A 15,571-nucleotide genomic window follows, 5' to 3' on the forward strand; every position below is an offset into this window, starting at 1 on the left:
ATTGTAAAAAAAAACAACAAACGTTTTTGACTGTATTTTTCAGTCTTCTTCAGGTTAAAAGTTCCGAGATTCGAAGAGCCATTGTGCTTAAAGATTTAAAATTTTTAGAACGTTTTGGAACATATCTAACTTTGCATATAAAATTCATTCTGTGTGTGCTTATCAAGCACTGTACAAAGAAAAAATATATAAAAATATTATTTTACACACACATGAAATGGTGGAAAGACACCTTAAATAGAGTTGTGGGGTCTTCCCCTTCATACACAAACTTCCAAGCTGTAGAAATATTAATCGTATCCTTATAGTTGATGCAGTTATTGCATAACTCCACTTTATATATTTCAAAAGTTTCTAGCGTTCGTATGTGTTCCCTTCGGTGTGATAGTTTAATGATTTGCGCATTATGGAAGTCGGCTGTTATGCCTGGGGTCGAAGCATAAGTAGCTAGGGCAGTGGTGCATCTGTTATGATCAATGTCATATTTGTGTTCGTGTAAACTCTTACCTAGAGAACGTATCATGGACCCAATATATACAAGGTCCCTTTGAAATCTATGTTCCCTTAATGGGACAGAATATACCCCTGGAGTAATCTTTTGTCTATGTCGTCTTTGCAGTTGCGCAGGATGTCATAAATGGTACTACGCCTCTTATATGCAATTTTCTTGTTTGTACATGCAGCAATTTCTCTGTAAATCAGGTCAAAGTGCTGGTTATATTCAACCACAGCCAAAGACTGAGAATTATTGGAGTTGTTCATGTGTGAGTTATCGTTGTTATTATTATATACTTGTGATGAATAGACAAATGCAAGGTTATGAATTAATCTTCGCCCATACCTGTGTCATGTGGCTATGTTCTGGATGTGTTGTAATTCTGCCAATGTATCGTCGAATTTTAAGTGGTGTGTGAATGCTCTTTTGGTTAGGGTCCGGTTCCGCCACTACCTTGTATGAAAAGGGGTCATCAGAATTGTCAGGAATGAATAGAGGTTTGTAGCATGGCTTGTAATGGACTTTGGTTGATATCCTGTCGCCATCTAATTGTATATTGATATCAAGGAAGGTTGCATTTGAATTGCTTATTTGTTCCAATTTGATGCAGAGGCCATATGGTTATTATTCATTGCATCAATGAAGTTATTTATATCAGGTTTAGCATTCCACATAATAAAGATATCATCAACGTACCTTTTATAAATAAGTATGTTAGAAATAAACATCAGTACGATTCTTTGTTCTAGTTGTCTAATGACTAACTCACACAAATCTCCTGAAAGTGGGCTGCCCATAGGGAGACCACGCTTCTGGAGGTAAGTTTTGTTGTTGAACCGAACAAATGAAGTGTAGCATAACAGATGGGCAAGCTCCAATACTTGTTTACAGTGCGCACCATGCGAAGTTAGTAAGAGGTCCCTAATTGCGCAAAAGCAAGGCTGGATTTTTATAGAAGGGTATAATGAAATGAAATCAAGCACAGTGATGTACAGTCGACCCCCCCCTATAATGTGGGTTCCTATAACGTAGCGAAAAAATTGCAGCAGTATTCGTATAAAGGGACTCGTAAAACATCGTCACCGACTTGTATCGCAACAAGATTGGTCGAATCTGGACCAATAGTGGATGAGCAGCCGAACTATTTTCCGCCGTCCAGCGCCACGCTATGGAAAGTTTAGGCGAGTAAATTGAGTTTGCTATCATCTGTACAGTATTATATATAAATTAGATACTGTACATATAATTATATATTAATTATATATAAATTAGGTACTGTATATATAATTATAAATTAACTTAATTTATTGTAACTTTATTATAATTATATATATACTTTCCGCCGTCCAGCGCCACGCTACGGAGAGTTTAGGCGAGTAAGTTGAGTTTACTATCGTCTGTACAGTATGTAAATTAGGTACCGTAAGTCTAATACAGCACTAATTTTATACATTTCTTGTGAAAGAAACATTTCTTATTCAACGGCCATAAAAATTATTTATATTAATGATGTCTCCAAAGTTCAACGAAGTTTTCTCAGAAAAATAACTTATCAGAAATCGCGGCCGCCGTTTGGTGCGCTGCTTCGCGATGAAAACAAGCGTAAGCAATGGCGTAGTCAAACGATGCACACTCGGTAAGTAATCCTACAATTTTTTGTTTACAGCATAGTTTATATGGATTATTCCCAAAAAAATATACGTATTTTGGAAATGTTGAGTCGAATTAGTCTAGAATTGATTAATTTTATGGAAGAAAACCTTTCAAACAGCTGTAGTCCGTAAACTTCACACGTGTCGGCTGCGATTGGCTCATGTATTTAAGGATTCCTACAATGTAAAATTCTTATAAAGTGGAACGTATCTAAGCGTTATAGGGGGGTCTACTGTACGTTTGATCTGTAATGCTAAGAGATCTCAAAGCCTCCAATAACTCTATTGAATTCTTGATTGTCCATGGATAATTGGTCAAGCTATGAGCTATAAGCTTGTGTATAGCCGTGTCTAACAATCTAGTGGGGGATTGTGCCTTGTCAATGATCGGTCTCAATGAAGGTGTATCCTTGTGTGTTTTGGCGAATGCAAACAGCCTGGGAGTGTCAGAGAAAGGCACCACTGCCCTACATATGTTGAACACTCTAGCCAATGGTGTTTGAGTAAACTTTTTTACACATGCTTGTAATTTGTTGACATATCCATCCTTGACAGGTTCACACTCCATATTAATGATGTATTTTTGCATCATCAAAATGTACGTTTTCTTCTTTAATAACACAAGAGCTTTCCTCTTATCAGCCTTGAGCACTACTATGTTATTATTCGTTAACCATGTTTTGGATTTGTAAATCTCGGTCATCTTGTATGCAATTGTTAATACATTGTATCTTGAATGCTGACTACCATCTGAAATATTCTTTGTGCACTTCGTTCATCCCAGTGATCATTTTCTAAATCAGGCATCACTTTTTCAGGTCGTATGTAGTAATCACAAGGGGCAAGCATAGGTCCATGGGATAGTGAGCAGGTGTGAAAATCAGGTGATATGTTGTCCCAGCATATCAAGGATGAGTGGTGTTGTACATCATATAGTTTTTGCTTGTTGAGAATCCAATCAAATTTCTTTTGATAATGTATGAATAGGCTTCTTTTAAGCTTACATTTGGACGGTAACAATTCTCCCATTGATTTCTTGTAGTAACTCCGGATTCTGGCTGTGTATTTGATTCTCAACATTGATTATGCAGTTGAGTTTAGAAAACACCGTCTTGCATATAGTGCATATTGCCTTCTGTAAACATAATATTCTTAGCTTGGGTACCAATGATTCACATCCAACCGGTAGACGTATTTGTTGAATGGACATACTGTAGGGAACACCCTTTATTCTTGCACATCATAAGGAATCTCAGCTTAGCCCTAGCCCTACGTCGAAACAAATGTTGAAAACGTTTGTTTTTTACAATTAAATATTTTATTGGTCATTTAAAGGTTGTTATGAGTGTATTATATATTGTATCAGTACTTGTGAATGAGTGTTTAACCTTTACATGTGGTAATTTCAAATTGTAATTTGAACTAAAATATGTAAGAGTTAATTAATGTGTGTAAAATATGAAAATAAAAATTCAATATTCTGGCATACAATGACCTTATGTGCTTTTGATGTATTTCAGTTGTTATCTGGGATAATTTCTAAAAGCTCATTTTTCAGAATCTTATAGTAAGGAATTACAACAACATAGTTCTCATTATATATGAAAATATATTTATTACAAAATAAATTAAGAAATAGATGTTTTTAACTCAATATGAATTTTTATTATTCTGTTAATAAAGTAAACATGTTAATAATAATTTGTTTAGAGTTTATAGGTTTCCTATTTTATACAAAATGAACAATACTATCTACACTGGACATAAAATAGAAAAAGGAGAAAATAACATGAAATTAATGCATTTTTTTGTGTTTATGTTTTAATAAATTATCTGTCACACACAAAAATTATGCAAGCAATGAATTAATTACTAAAGGTTGCTTGTTTTTAACTATATATATACATAATATTGATTTTAATGTAATATACAATCTTATTTTAGCATTTAAATTCTCTCTATTCATATTGATACTACAAATAATTTTTTTTTTTTGTAATATCTAAATTTCTTTAGCACAATTACAATATCTAAATTGAATCACAATATCCATTTTATGAATTTCTTCAAAGTGCATTTGTAAAAAGTTTATAAGTCATGCTAGTAAAAGTGAGAAGTACAGAGTGATTTTATTCCCAGTGTCTGTTTTTATTTGCTTCAGTGGTGTTGTGTGTTCTATTGTGGTTGTACAGTTCAGTGATTTTTATTGCAGAAGTTCTTATGAACTTATTTTTAACAGTATATTACAGTAGGTTCATTATCTGGTTTATTTTCATTGCTCTGTTTTTATACAGTAAATTTAAAAATTTAATTTAAAATGTACCAGTATCATTACAACATTTTCATTGTTGTCTACTAAATATTACAAACACAGTTTATATAAAATTTTTAGTTGGAGGTATTATACATGCTTATTTGTTAATAAGGTAATTGGAATTTGTAAATTCTTTTTACCCCTCTCTAAAGACAGAGGTAAAAAGTAAAACACTAAATGTTTTACTTTTCTGTGTATATACTGTCTGCTAGGACCATGTTTATTAATAGAACATATGAACTGTTCACAGGGCAAATTGATAACTCCATTTGTAAATCCTTAATATAATTATTATTTTTACATTTTTCCTGTAACTAATTTTATATATTATTATATTAAAAGCATAGCTTTAATGTAATGATATATAAAAATACATTTACAATGTTTATTTAAATTTAAAGTTTAAAAGGAATTTTAAAAAATAATTTATATTATCAATTTTTATACTTTTGTTTTGTGGAGTTACTTGATTTGGCAAGTGAACTACTCATATAATACTGCTGTAGTTTCTGATTAGCAAAAAAAAAAGGAGATCTTAGTTAAAAGTCAAAACAAAATATCTTTATTTTCATCTGTACTCTTTGTGTTTCGGAACTGAAGGTCCCTCTTCAGCAGGTTTACAACATTATTTTCTTTGTTGTCTAATATTAATATAATATCAATACCAATATAAAGTATCCAAAAAAACAGAGCATAACACACCTATTTTAATGTTTTTCAAATTACACTGATCTAAGTTAGTTTTTTTTCTGTTTAATATATATACTTTTTTTCTTTTTCTAGTATAGAAAAAGAAAATAAGAATAAAGGTTGACAATTCTGGGGTCCCTCATCTTGTTCAGAGATAAACCTTACCTATTACTGTTTATAAATAAGTTAATCTAATCATTCTCTTGCAAAAATATTCATATTTTGATTGTATGATGATAGGATTTTGATAGGAAATAACTTAATGTTAATTATGATATTATTTAATGAGTTTGTAAATTATTTGAGAGAGACAAAATATGTAATTTAGACTTTATGAGAGCTCTATTTACAAACTGTTGTTAATACAATCAAGTGCATAATATCAAACAACAAAGGGAAGTAATTTAAAACTAGTAAACTTTAGTAAATAATTGTGAATGCATATTTTAAATCTTGCGTAAAATTTAGATTTGTACATTGTTTAGTTTCTTCCCATGCAAAGAGTAGCCATTAATTCTTGAATTAATAAAAGATTACATAACTACATAACCAACATGAAACTTCTACTATTGGCTATACTTCAGCAGAAAATTGTTTAGCATTTAAAAAATAAAAACTTCATATACTTGATTTTCTGTTCAGTTTCAGAAAGTATTTTTCATTTTCTGCTTTGGCCCATATTTACATTATATTTTATACATGTGTTTCTGGCCTAAGTCCAGTTTGGTTTTAAATCAGCAGAATGATTGTTTTACTTTTTTGGTGCATCAACACAATTTAAAAAGAATATATTGCCAAAATGTTGTATAATATAAAGAATACAAAACAAATATGAATTATGACAACTTTATCAATGTGCTGAATATAGAAGGGAATTCCAAGAAGTGAACTTTTGTTCTTAATTTGTATTACTACTATAAAAGCTACAGTAATGTGTGTGAATTCCTTAAAACTCCTGCAATTTTTGTCCAATCCAAATGAAAGTTTGGTTATATTTGTTTTATGTTCTGTATAGGCTACTTATTTTGCAGAAATATTAGCTATAGAATAAATGTTTTATGGATTTTGGATCTGTGATTGCACTTAGGTTGCAGTGACATCAGTGACCATGTGACATTCATGCTTGATAAGGGAATTTCCCTTAAGTTGCATTTTTAAATATTTTCGCAAATGACGTATTTTAAACTTACTTCATTAAATTTAAACTTTAAAAAAATAGCCACATTATGTCACTTCTATAACAAATTTTAAAAAAAATCTTTTCATAGTGACCACTTGACATTCTATTATCCAGTTGAAAGTAATGATCTAACGAGCCTGTTATTTAGAAAGTGTTATTGCTCACATAGTTGACATACATACAGTTCTTATTGTTTTATCAAAGTAGAATTGAAAAGACTCACTAAGACTATGATGATATAATTTTGTTTATATACAGCTAACAAATAAACAAGCAAAAATATGGCTTTTATGTTCTTAAAACTATATTTAGAATAACAACACTGTACTTCTACAATATGGTGTCAGTCTAACAAGGTTTGAAAATTTTGGAAATCCTCCATACAAAATTTCACAATTTTTAAGTGTAAACTCCATTATTCGATGTTTTTTATTCAAGTAAGCCTGTGTGTTGTCTGAAATTTGCCCACAAATTTTAGAATATTGAAATTTTTAATTTGTTGTCAGTCTTTCATCAGGTTACTTTAATGAAAACTGATAGAATTTTTTTTCTCCCTTCTAGTTTTCCTATCAACCAGGTGTCATTGATGTTGCTTTGAAACTTTAGCCCTTAAGACTGTCACTGTGTTTTGTTTTTATACATTAATTTTTGTATTTAGTAATGTTTACTTAAACATTTTTATGTAAGTGTTATTAACCTTTTTTAACCTTGGGTGTTAAGTAATCATTTGTAAAAATGACAAACGAAACATGGTGGTATCTCAGTACTCGACTGAACAAATGTGTTCTTCTAGGATGAGTTATTGATTAATAACATATTTTTATTTTGTCATTTATAGAAAATTTGATAAAAATAAAAAAAATGAAGATGCTGATATTTGTGATTAAGATCAACAAAAAAGCTTAGATGATGAGATACTTTGTAAAAAGAAAATGTCCTAAAATTAATATTAACAGTACAGTAATACCCCAAACTTATGCGATAGGTGGGACCGAGCGATAACCGCGTAAGTCGAATTCACGTAAGTTGGGGTATAATTTTGCAATTTGTGTAAAATCCAAGTCGGATGTATGTAGGCTAATAAATGTTCTCGTTAATCTTATCTCGTCTTTTGATTCGTTTACAGTTACAAGAAATCACCACATAGTCTCTCAAGTCTCCATAGATATAACAAACACAGAAATAAATAACACAAAATAAATTGTAGCTATGTGTCAATTCCACGTGACACGTCTGAACATGTAAGCTGAACAATAGTGTGAGTAATCAAGAGTTGCGTGGCGCTCAAACAAAAGACGAATCGATGCGATTTGAAAATTGCGTAACTCCAGGTTCGCGTAAGTCGAGGTATTACTGTAATTTAATTGTAATTGTTAGTTAATTATTGATTGGAAATAGAGTATTAATTGCTTTAATAAACATATTTCTCTTAGTAATGAAAAAGAATAGTATACTTTTGCTAACTTCTGGAACCTAACTTGATGTTGTGCATTAGTCCCTTGTTTTGTTTATAATGGATTTGGGTAACACTGCACTTTTTTGGAATGTATCTACTGTGGGATACCTGTAGATATTCTATAGATACAAATTATATATAATTTAAAAATTGCAAAATTTATATTAATTTATATAATTATTAGAATGTTTTAAATAGAATAGAAAATAAACAATTCAGTTTAAAATTTTAATCCAAACTTCTGTTTCATTAAAACAGTTTACTAGAAATTACTTTGAAAATGACTTTAATATACATTTATTTTTATGTTTACTTCATAATTTTAATTCATTCATTTTTAGAGAAAGTGAATGATTTGTGTATGAGGAATTTTTGAAGTTTTTTCTACTTAGTATACAGGAAAATTTTTATTTAAGTATAGTTGATTTTGAATAATTAAAAAGTTTATTAAACTAATATATATTAAATAATATATGCATTATAGTTTTTACTTTAAGTTGAATGAATTATTTTTATAGCGTTGCATCATGAAAAATTGTGAACGCTTAGTTGAACTTTGTGTTATCAAGCTGAATCAGGATTGTCTTCCTCTTCTTGATCTGTTAGCAATGGTTTTTAATCCAAACAATAAGTGAGTAACAGATGTGTATTTTTATAAAAAATTGGAATATTTGAATATCTATATCTAACCTAAAATTTGAATATTTGTATATTTATTATGATTACTAAATTATAATTTTTATTGAAATATAGATTTCATACATATAATGGTACACGACCGTCTGATACGGTCCCTCCTGGTTCTCAGCCTTCAGAAGAGGAAATATTTGCTCGACCACCTGATGCCAGAACACCAAGAGTATGTATTTTGCACTTACTTACAATTTTAATTATGTTATAGGGTTCTCTTATTGCCTTGATATTGTATGTCTAACTGCTCCAAAATGTATATTTTCTTAGCAAACAAGTTTTTATTTGCTTTATTTTTCAACTAAAATTAGTTGAATACTATTTGATTCTTTGTAATAATTGTAGCAAATTATTTCATTTTAGATACCATTTTTAAATTCATATATCAAACATTGATACATGCATTTAAATGTACATTCTCTATACATTTCATTAACCTGTCCTGTGTTGTTCCTGAATATTTTCATGTTGACCTCATTTGACCTGCCCTAGTGACCATGAATATATTCGTCTCTGCATCGGAACATTTTTTATACTAGATGTCGCTATGCGTCATAATTTTTATATTAAAATGAACTTTCGAAATATAATGTTTTTTGTTTTTATATTTTTTCACTACATTTATTTTGTTTGTACAAAATAAAAAAATAATTTTTAATGATACAGTAGCCACGATTATTATTTAAATCGACGAAAATTCAACGCTTAACATCAACAAAAATTCAACATGGTGACCACGCAATGGAGAAAATTTTCAATATGGGATAGGTTAGTAAACATCATATAGTATACATGTCATTAAATAGAGTTGATAAACTTGATATTTGATAGATTCCCAAGTAATTAGTTTTTAAGGGACCAGACTGGATAAATGAATAGTTAATTAATCTGAAAACACATACAAAATACCATTTATAGATTATAAATTCAATAATATACACTATGTAATGTGTGCTGTATATAAATTTTTATTATGTAGATTTTAAAAAATATTGGTAATTTTCATTTATTGTAGGAAAGTTAGTAAAGTTTCCTACAATAAATGAAATTATAGGAAACTCTTGAAGTTGTGAATGCCAGATAACTATGCACAACTTTGGACTAAAAAATGGCCAAAACACACTGGTTTAAAAGGACAGCTTTATTTCTTTCTAAACTCCATTTGCTATACCTTTTCTCTAAATCCCTCATATCTTGTCACCATCAGTTAAAAACAATATAAATCTCAGACCACTCATCCACTTCCCACCTACATCTGCATATTGAGAGTGGAAACACAATATCCTGTCTATCACCTTGCAATATTTAATTTCAACAGTAACAGATTATTCATCTTCATAATGCAATTGAGTGAAATGTGAAACAGAGTGGAATTATTTCACTGGTTGTACACAAAGTTTAGTAAGTAGATGCTTAACTCTTCAAATTGCTACTACTACTGCAGAGTACAATTTTTCAAAGTTAATTAATACTTAAAGAAAAACAACCTAAAAACTTCTATGAATCAAGAAAGATTATCTAATTTGACATTACTGTCTATTGAACATAAACTGTGCAAAGCTTTAAATTATGATGATATAATTAATGATTTTGCAGAACAAAAGTCACAAAGTAAATTTTATCAATTAATTGTATTCATTGTAAATTTTGAAGTAATAAACATATATCTATACAGTATTTTGTTAATACTTAATTATTATTGTTAACAGCTTCTGGAAAAAATTTTGCTTTATCGCTTTATTAGAATAGATTTTTGCAATCCTAAATGCCACATGAAATAGAAAGTTAAGGTTATAGACCTTGTTTCCAATTAGATGTTTTCAATAATAATGACTTTTACCCTGAGCCCCACAAACTCTAGGGTTGTTCTGGGAACTTAGTTTCATGTATATTTCTTTCACAAATTTTTTTTCCTTTCTGTATTTAAATTTATAATTGCATACTATGTGTAATATGTGTATAAAATATATACATGTATTAAAATGTAAGAACAGTAATAAGTACATATTAAATATTTAATAAAACACATTTTAGAAAACTGTGTAACCATTACAATATACTATATAGTACTATAAATCATAATTTTAGAGAATATATAATGAAATAAAAATAGTAAATTGTATTTGTGTGCATATGAATAGGGTCTACTATTTATTTATTATTTACATATAAATTCAGATTTTTAGTTTACCTAGAACGTCTCTGCAAACTAATGCATTAGTTTAATAGGAAATCAATGTCTAATATACATTTTTTGTTTTCATTTTGTCACAAGTTGTATTTTTTAGAAACTTATCTGCAATGTATATTGAGAACACTTCTATATTCATTTCTTTATTTTTGTTTATTTTATTCATTTCTTTTGTTGAAGTATTTTAAAAGCATGTTCATCTGATCCTCTTTTAATCCATAAATACAGTCCATCATTCATGTATATAAACTTTACTTTCATTGATAGAATATGTTATATCTTACAGTATATTGTATGATGCTGCATGATGCAAATAGTATTTCAGTAAAATTATTTAAATAACCTGTAAATTGAATAGCATGTGTTCTGCACAATCCATAGATTAAAACTATGTTAAAATTGTGTTGACATAATATAAGGGAGGGAGGGGTAATTTCAGCCACAAAACACAAACATTTTGCACATGTATTACATAAACAGTATAGTTGTCATCAATAATTTTAGATATTGTTCTAAAAGAAAACAATGTTTCCTATATAATGAAGATAGTTGAAGAGAGATATTAATGGAATAATTTGTGGTGTCTGTTTTGCCGATTTCTTCAGTACTTGATTTAACCTGGAATGGCGTAATTACAAGAGTACCATAACAGTGCCATTGATTTTCACAAATATTTGGAAGTAATTCCATGCAACTGAGCAGTTTATACATACACAATTTGCTCTGAAAGTTTTATTGAAAATCATTCATTGGTTACAAAGATATTACAGAGTATGAATTTTATTCCTTAAATTCTTTTTATTATTTGCATTACTATTTCCAGTGTATAAAGATCAAAGATGCTTAAAGAAATAACTTTATATTCCCCTAAATAGATTTAAAAAATTTTAAATTTTATTTATATAACCTAATTGTTACTAATCACTCAAGTAAGAATTTAGTTATTTAAAGCAGTGTTTTTCAACCTGTGGGTCACGACCCCCCCTGGAGGTCATGAAGCCTTACACAGGGGTCATGGGTAGAAGAATAAGACAAGTATTTGTAGGTCCTACACTACATTAAAAAAACTACAATTTCAGCGAGAATTACGGCCCACCCCAGAAAATGATAGTGGAAAAAGTGTTGAGCTGATCTTCAAAAAGAAATAAAAAGTAGAAAAGTAGAAGCTGAAATTTGAGATCCAAAAAACAAAAAAAAAACAAAAGAAAAGAAAGTCAACAGTTCACTGTGCCTAATGTTATAATTAAAGAAAGTTTCATACTTTATGTGTGTTCAATTATTGTCGATTCTTCTGAAATTTTCATTTTAATCAACAATAATTTGTCTCAACAGAAAGAAAATTAAATACATAGTTTTTAAAATCACTGATATAGTTTTAATATGGACCTAGGGGGGTTGCCAGAATTTTTTAACTTGTAAAGGGGTTGCGTATTCAAGAAGGTTGAAAAACACTGATTTAAAGAATATATATGTTACAGTCAAAACCCGTTTTTAGTTAGAACGCGTTTTAACTAGTTGAAACTAGTTTATACTGAATGTCTTTGTTAAAACCCGTTTTGTCTAGTTAAAACTAGTTTTAACTCAAATTCATTTTTGACTACAGTAAATTCTAGTTTTAACTAGACAAAATCGGTTTTGTCTAGTTAATTTACTGCTGTACATGTTTTGACTTTAGATAAAACTAGTTTTAACTTTTAACATTAGTTAAAACTAATTTTAGCTACATAAATATGTTTGGGGGAAATAAAGTTATGTATAGTGATTCGGCGGAAGATGCCTAACATTTTGCTTATGAAGAAAATTACAGCGCTAATTTGAGTTTAGGAGCCCTCTAATGAAAATATCATATTCTGGAGTATGTCTTTCAAATAAAAGTTTGGAGTTTATTTTAAAAAATTCTATACTGTGTTTGCAATGACGACTTTTTCACTGTCTGGCATTTTAAGCATCTCACCCCAAGTATCTGGGTGAGATGCCAAATGCCATTAGGGTAAGATAACAAATATAATTGCTTAAAATTAATTTTTGAATTTCTTAACCAAATTTAATTTATTGCATATGTAGTACAAAGTACTTCATAGTAAGTATAACAGCACAGTATAAGTATTGTTAAGTTTCCGCCCGTTCTAACGTGTTCTATAGCTAGCTGAAAGCTTTTTTCAGTCCAAAAACTTTTTTGAGAAGTCCTTATATAATTTCTATGCATATCCTGCAATAAAACGAGAAAACAAAAGTTTATTAAAAATAGGCATATTGGAAATCAATTAACAAAAAATAGGCACGTTACCCCAAGAAAAATGTGGCATATTTTCCATTTGTTGGGGTAAGATGCCTAGTAGAGTCACGTGCTCCAGCATGTCCGATCGGGATCGGCGGTAGCTGACAATGGAAACTTTAGAACCTTAACTACATCACACATTAATTGTTTTTAGCAATTTTTAATAAATTCCATTTTAACTTTTAGTTTAAAATTATTCTAGAAATATTTCACAACAAAAACTTCGTTCTTATCTAGCTTTTATTCTTCTCGGATGTAGAAAATGAAGTAACGGTAGCCAACTACAAGTTTCCGCACTTAATATTCGCCCAACGATTCATCATCCAAATACATGACAATATGTGATGTCACCGTTTGAAAATATCAAAAATTAGGCATCTTCCCCCGCTTACCATCTTACCCCGAATCACTCTATGCGTTGCAGTCAAACCAGTTTTTAGTTAGGATGCGTTTTAACTAGTTAAAACTAGTTTATACTGGATGTCTTTCTTAAAACCCGTTCTGTCTACTTAAAACTAGAATTTACTGCTAGTCAAAAATGAATTTGAGTTAAAACTAGTTTTAACTAGACAAAACGGGTTTTAACAAAGACATTCAGTATAAACTAGTTTCAACTTGACAAAACGGGTTTTAACAAACACATTCAGTAAAAACTAGTTTCAACTAGTTAAAACGCGTTCTAACTAAAAACGGGTTTTGACTGTAACATATATATATTTAATAATGTATGCAAATTATGGATGTGTAATTTTATGGCTTATTCAATTTATTGACCTATAAAGAATAAATTAGTTGTTATCTGTTCAGAAAAAAATGATGATTTTGATAAGATATTAAAAATAATAATACAATTTTTGTTTATTTTTCAGTCTAATTGCTTTACATATTTAGGGCTTTTTCTTTTATCAGTAGAAAAATTCTTTTGAATATTCATAGTTCCTTTTGACCTATTTTTCAATATTGAAATATTAACTTATATTGGAATTAAAGCCATTTACTGAATATTTTATAAAAAGTTTTCGTGCATACCAATAGATATACAAATTCTGTATGCTTTAAAATTTTTCTTAAGTAATAGTTTTTAGTTGGTTGTTGAAAACAATTTGTGATCCAGTGTATAGGACATATTTCATTCTAAATCTGAGTTTCAAAATTTGCTCTGTTATTTTATGATTTATTTTTAGTCACTTTCTTCCTTTTCCATTTATGAGACGTTTTAATTTAAGTAGAGAAAAATTTATTGTTTTTTTTAGAAATGGTAAATATGTGAGAGAAATTTTGAAAAGAAAAATGGATCTGCTAATCAATATCTCTGAACGGATGATATTAAATCAGTAGTTTTACAAATGGCATTATAAGATCTAATTTTCTTAAATATAGTAATTGATGTACAGTAAGACCCTGCTTAATGTTGATTTGATATAACGCAGTCTGCTCGAAGCTTTTAAAAAAGCTCAAAATTTATGCTGATTGAAATTATTGCGGCATTTTAGGGATTCGTACATAATACGATTATTTACGAACATGAACCAATCAGAAAAAGGTGTCCAAAAGGTGTACTTTTTTTAAATCTATGTTTGTTTTGTGCAATTTTGGAAAAAATATAACATCACAGATGCCATAGGCAATATAGGCTTTGCTTGGCAAGAATTAACTGATAAATGCATGGACGAAGTGTGGAAGAAGTTATGGCTGAAGATATCCAAGAATTCTCAATGAGAAGATCCTATCGCTATATCATTAGGTTGATCAAACTCAACCTAATCGATACAGCAGGACTAGGAGATGTAGACAAACAGGATATTGAGGAGTTACCGCAAGTTTCTGGTGAGAATCTTATCAATGACGAACTTCAAGAACTGGCAGAACCAGGAATCCATGTAGAACTGGAAAATAGAGATTCTGAAAATGAAGAACCCAAAAAATTTCTCTACAGATTTCCTTAGTAAAAGTTTGGTAATGATAACCAAAATCATTGATTAAATTGTAGCAAATGATCTAGCTTTTGAAAAGAGTGCAAAAACAAAACAAGGCGTTTTGGATGCGATCTTCTGCTACCAACATTTGCTTAAGGAAAGAAAAAAAGAGACAAATGAAATTTCATGACTTTATTTCAATAAAAACAAGAATTTCAGAAAAGTCAGGTCCTTCATCACAAAAAATGAACTATTAATATATTATTATACATTTCTGTGTGCATGTGTTTATGTGTTATTTAACATATATTATTATACAAATTAATATAAAAATAACTTAAAATTAAAGTAAATTTTTTAAAAATTTTCGGTCGTTGTTCCCCTATCCCTATTTACTTCACTTAGCGCTTTGTTGTCTAGGAACGCATCCCCATGTTAAGCAAGGTCTTACTGTATAAATATTTAAAAATTTTTCTTTTATGTGTAATATTAAAATTTCTAAAAACTCTAATCCAAAGAACAAAGATGTAAAATTTGTTACAATTTCATGATGAACTCAGGATATTTTTTTTCTAATTATCAATTAGAGATTCAGACTATGTACATTAAAAATTAATTAAAAATTAATTATATAATTTTTTGTACATAGTCTGAATCTCTAATTGATAATTAGAAGAAAAATATCCTGAGTTCATCATGAAATTGTAA

General features: G+C 29.4%; 1 protein-coding gene across 1 annotated transcript in view; it reads left to right on the forward strand.

The window, feature by feature from the left end:
• LOC111623475 (probable ubiquitin carboxyl-terminal hydrolase FAF-X) overlaps positions 1–15,571 on the forward strand; it is a 274,716-nt gene that overhangs the window by 58,410 nt on the left and 200,735 nt on the right. The window contains exons 5-9 of the mRNA XM_023366062.1: positions 8,307–8,419; positions 8,542–8,671; positions 9,571–9,603; positions 12,165–12,173; positions 12,489–12,514. Coding sequence (XP_023221830.1) covers positions 8,307–8,419; positions 8,542–8,671; positions 9,571–9,603; positions 12,165–12,173; positions 12,489–12,514 — 311 coding nt within the window. The remainder of the gene's footprint in view (positions 1–8,306; positions 8,420–8,541; positions 8,672–9,570; positions 9,604–12,164; positions 12,174–12,488; positions 12,515–15,571) is intronic.

This window comes from Centruroides sculpturatus, unplaced genomic scaffold (genome assembly GCF_000671375.1).
Source record: "Centruroides sculpturatus isolate CEXI.00-Female unplaced genomic scaffold, Cexi_2.0 scaffold115, whole genome shotgun sequence".
Classification (NCBI taxonomy): Eukaryota; Metazoa; Arthropoda; class Arachnida; order Scorpiones; family Buthidae; genus Centruroides; species Centruroides sculpturatus.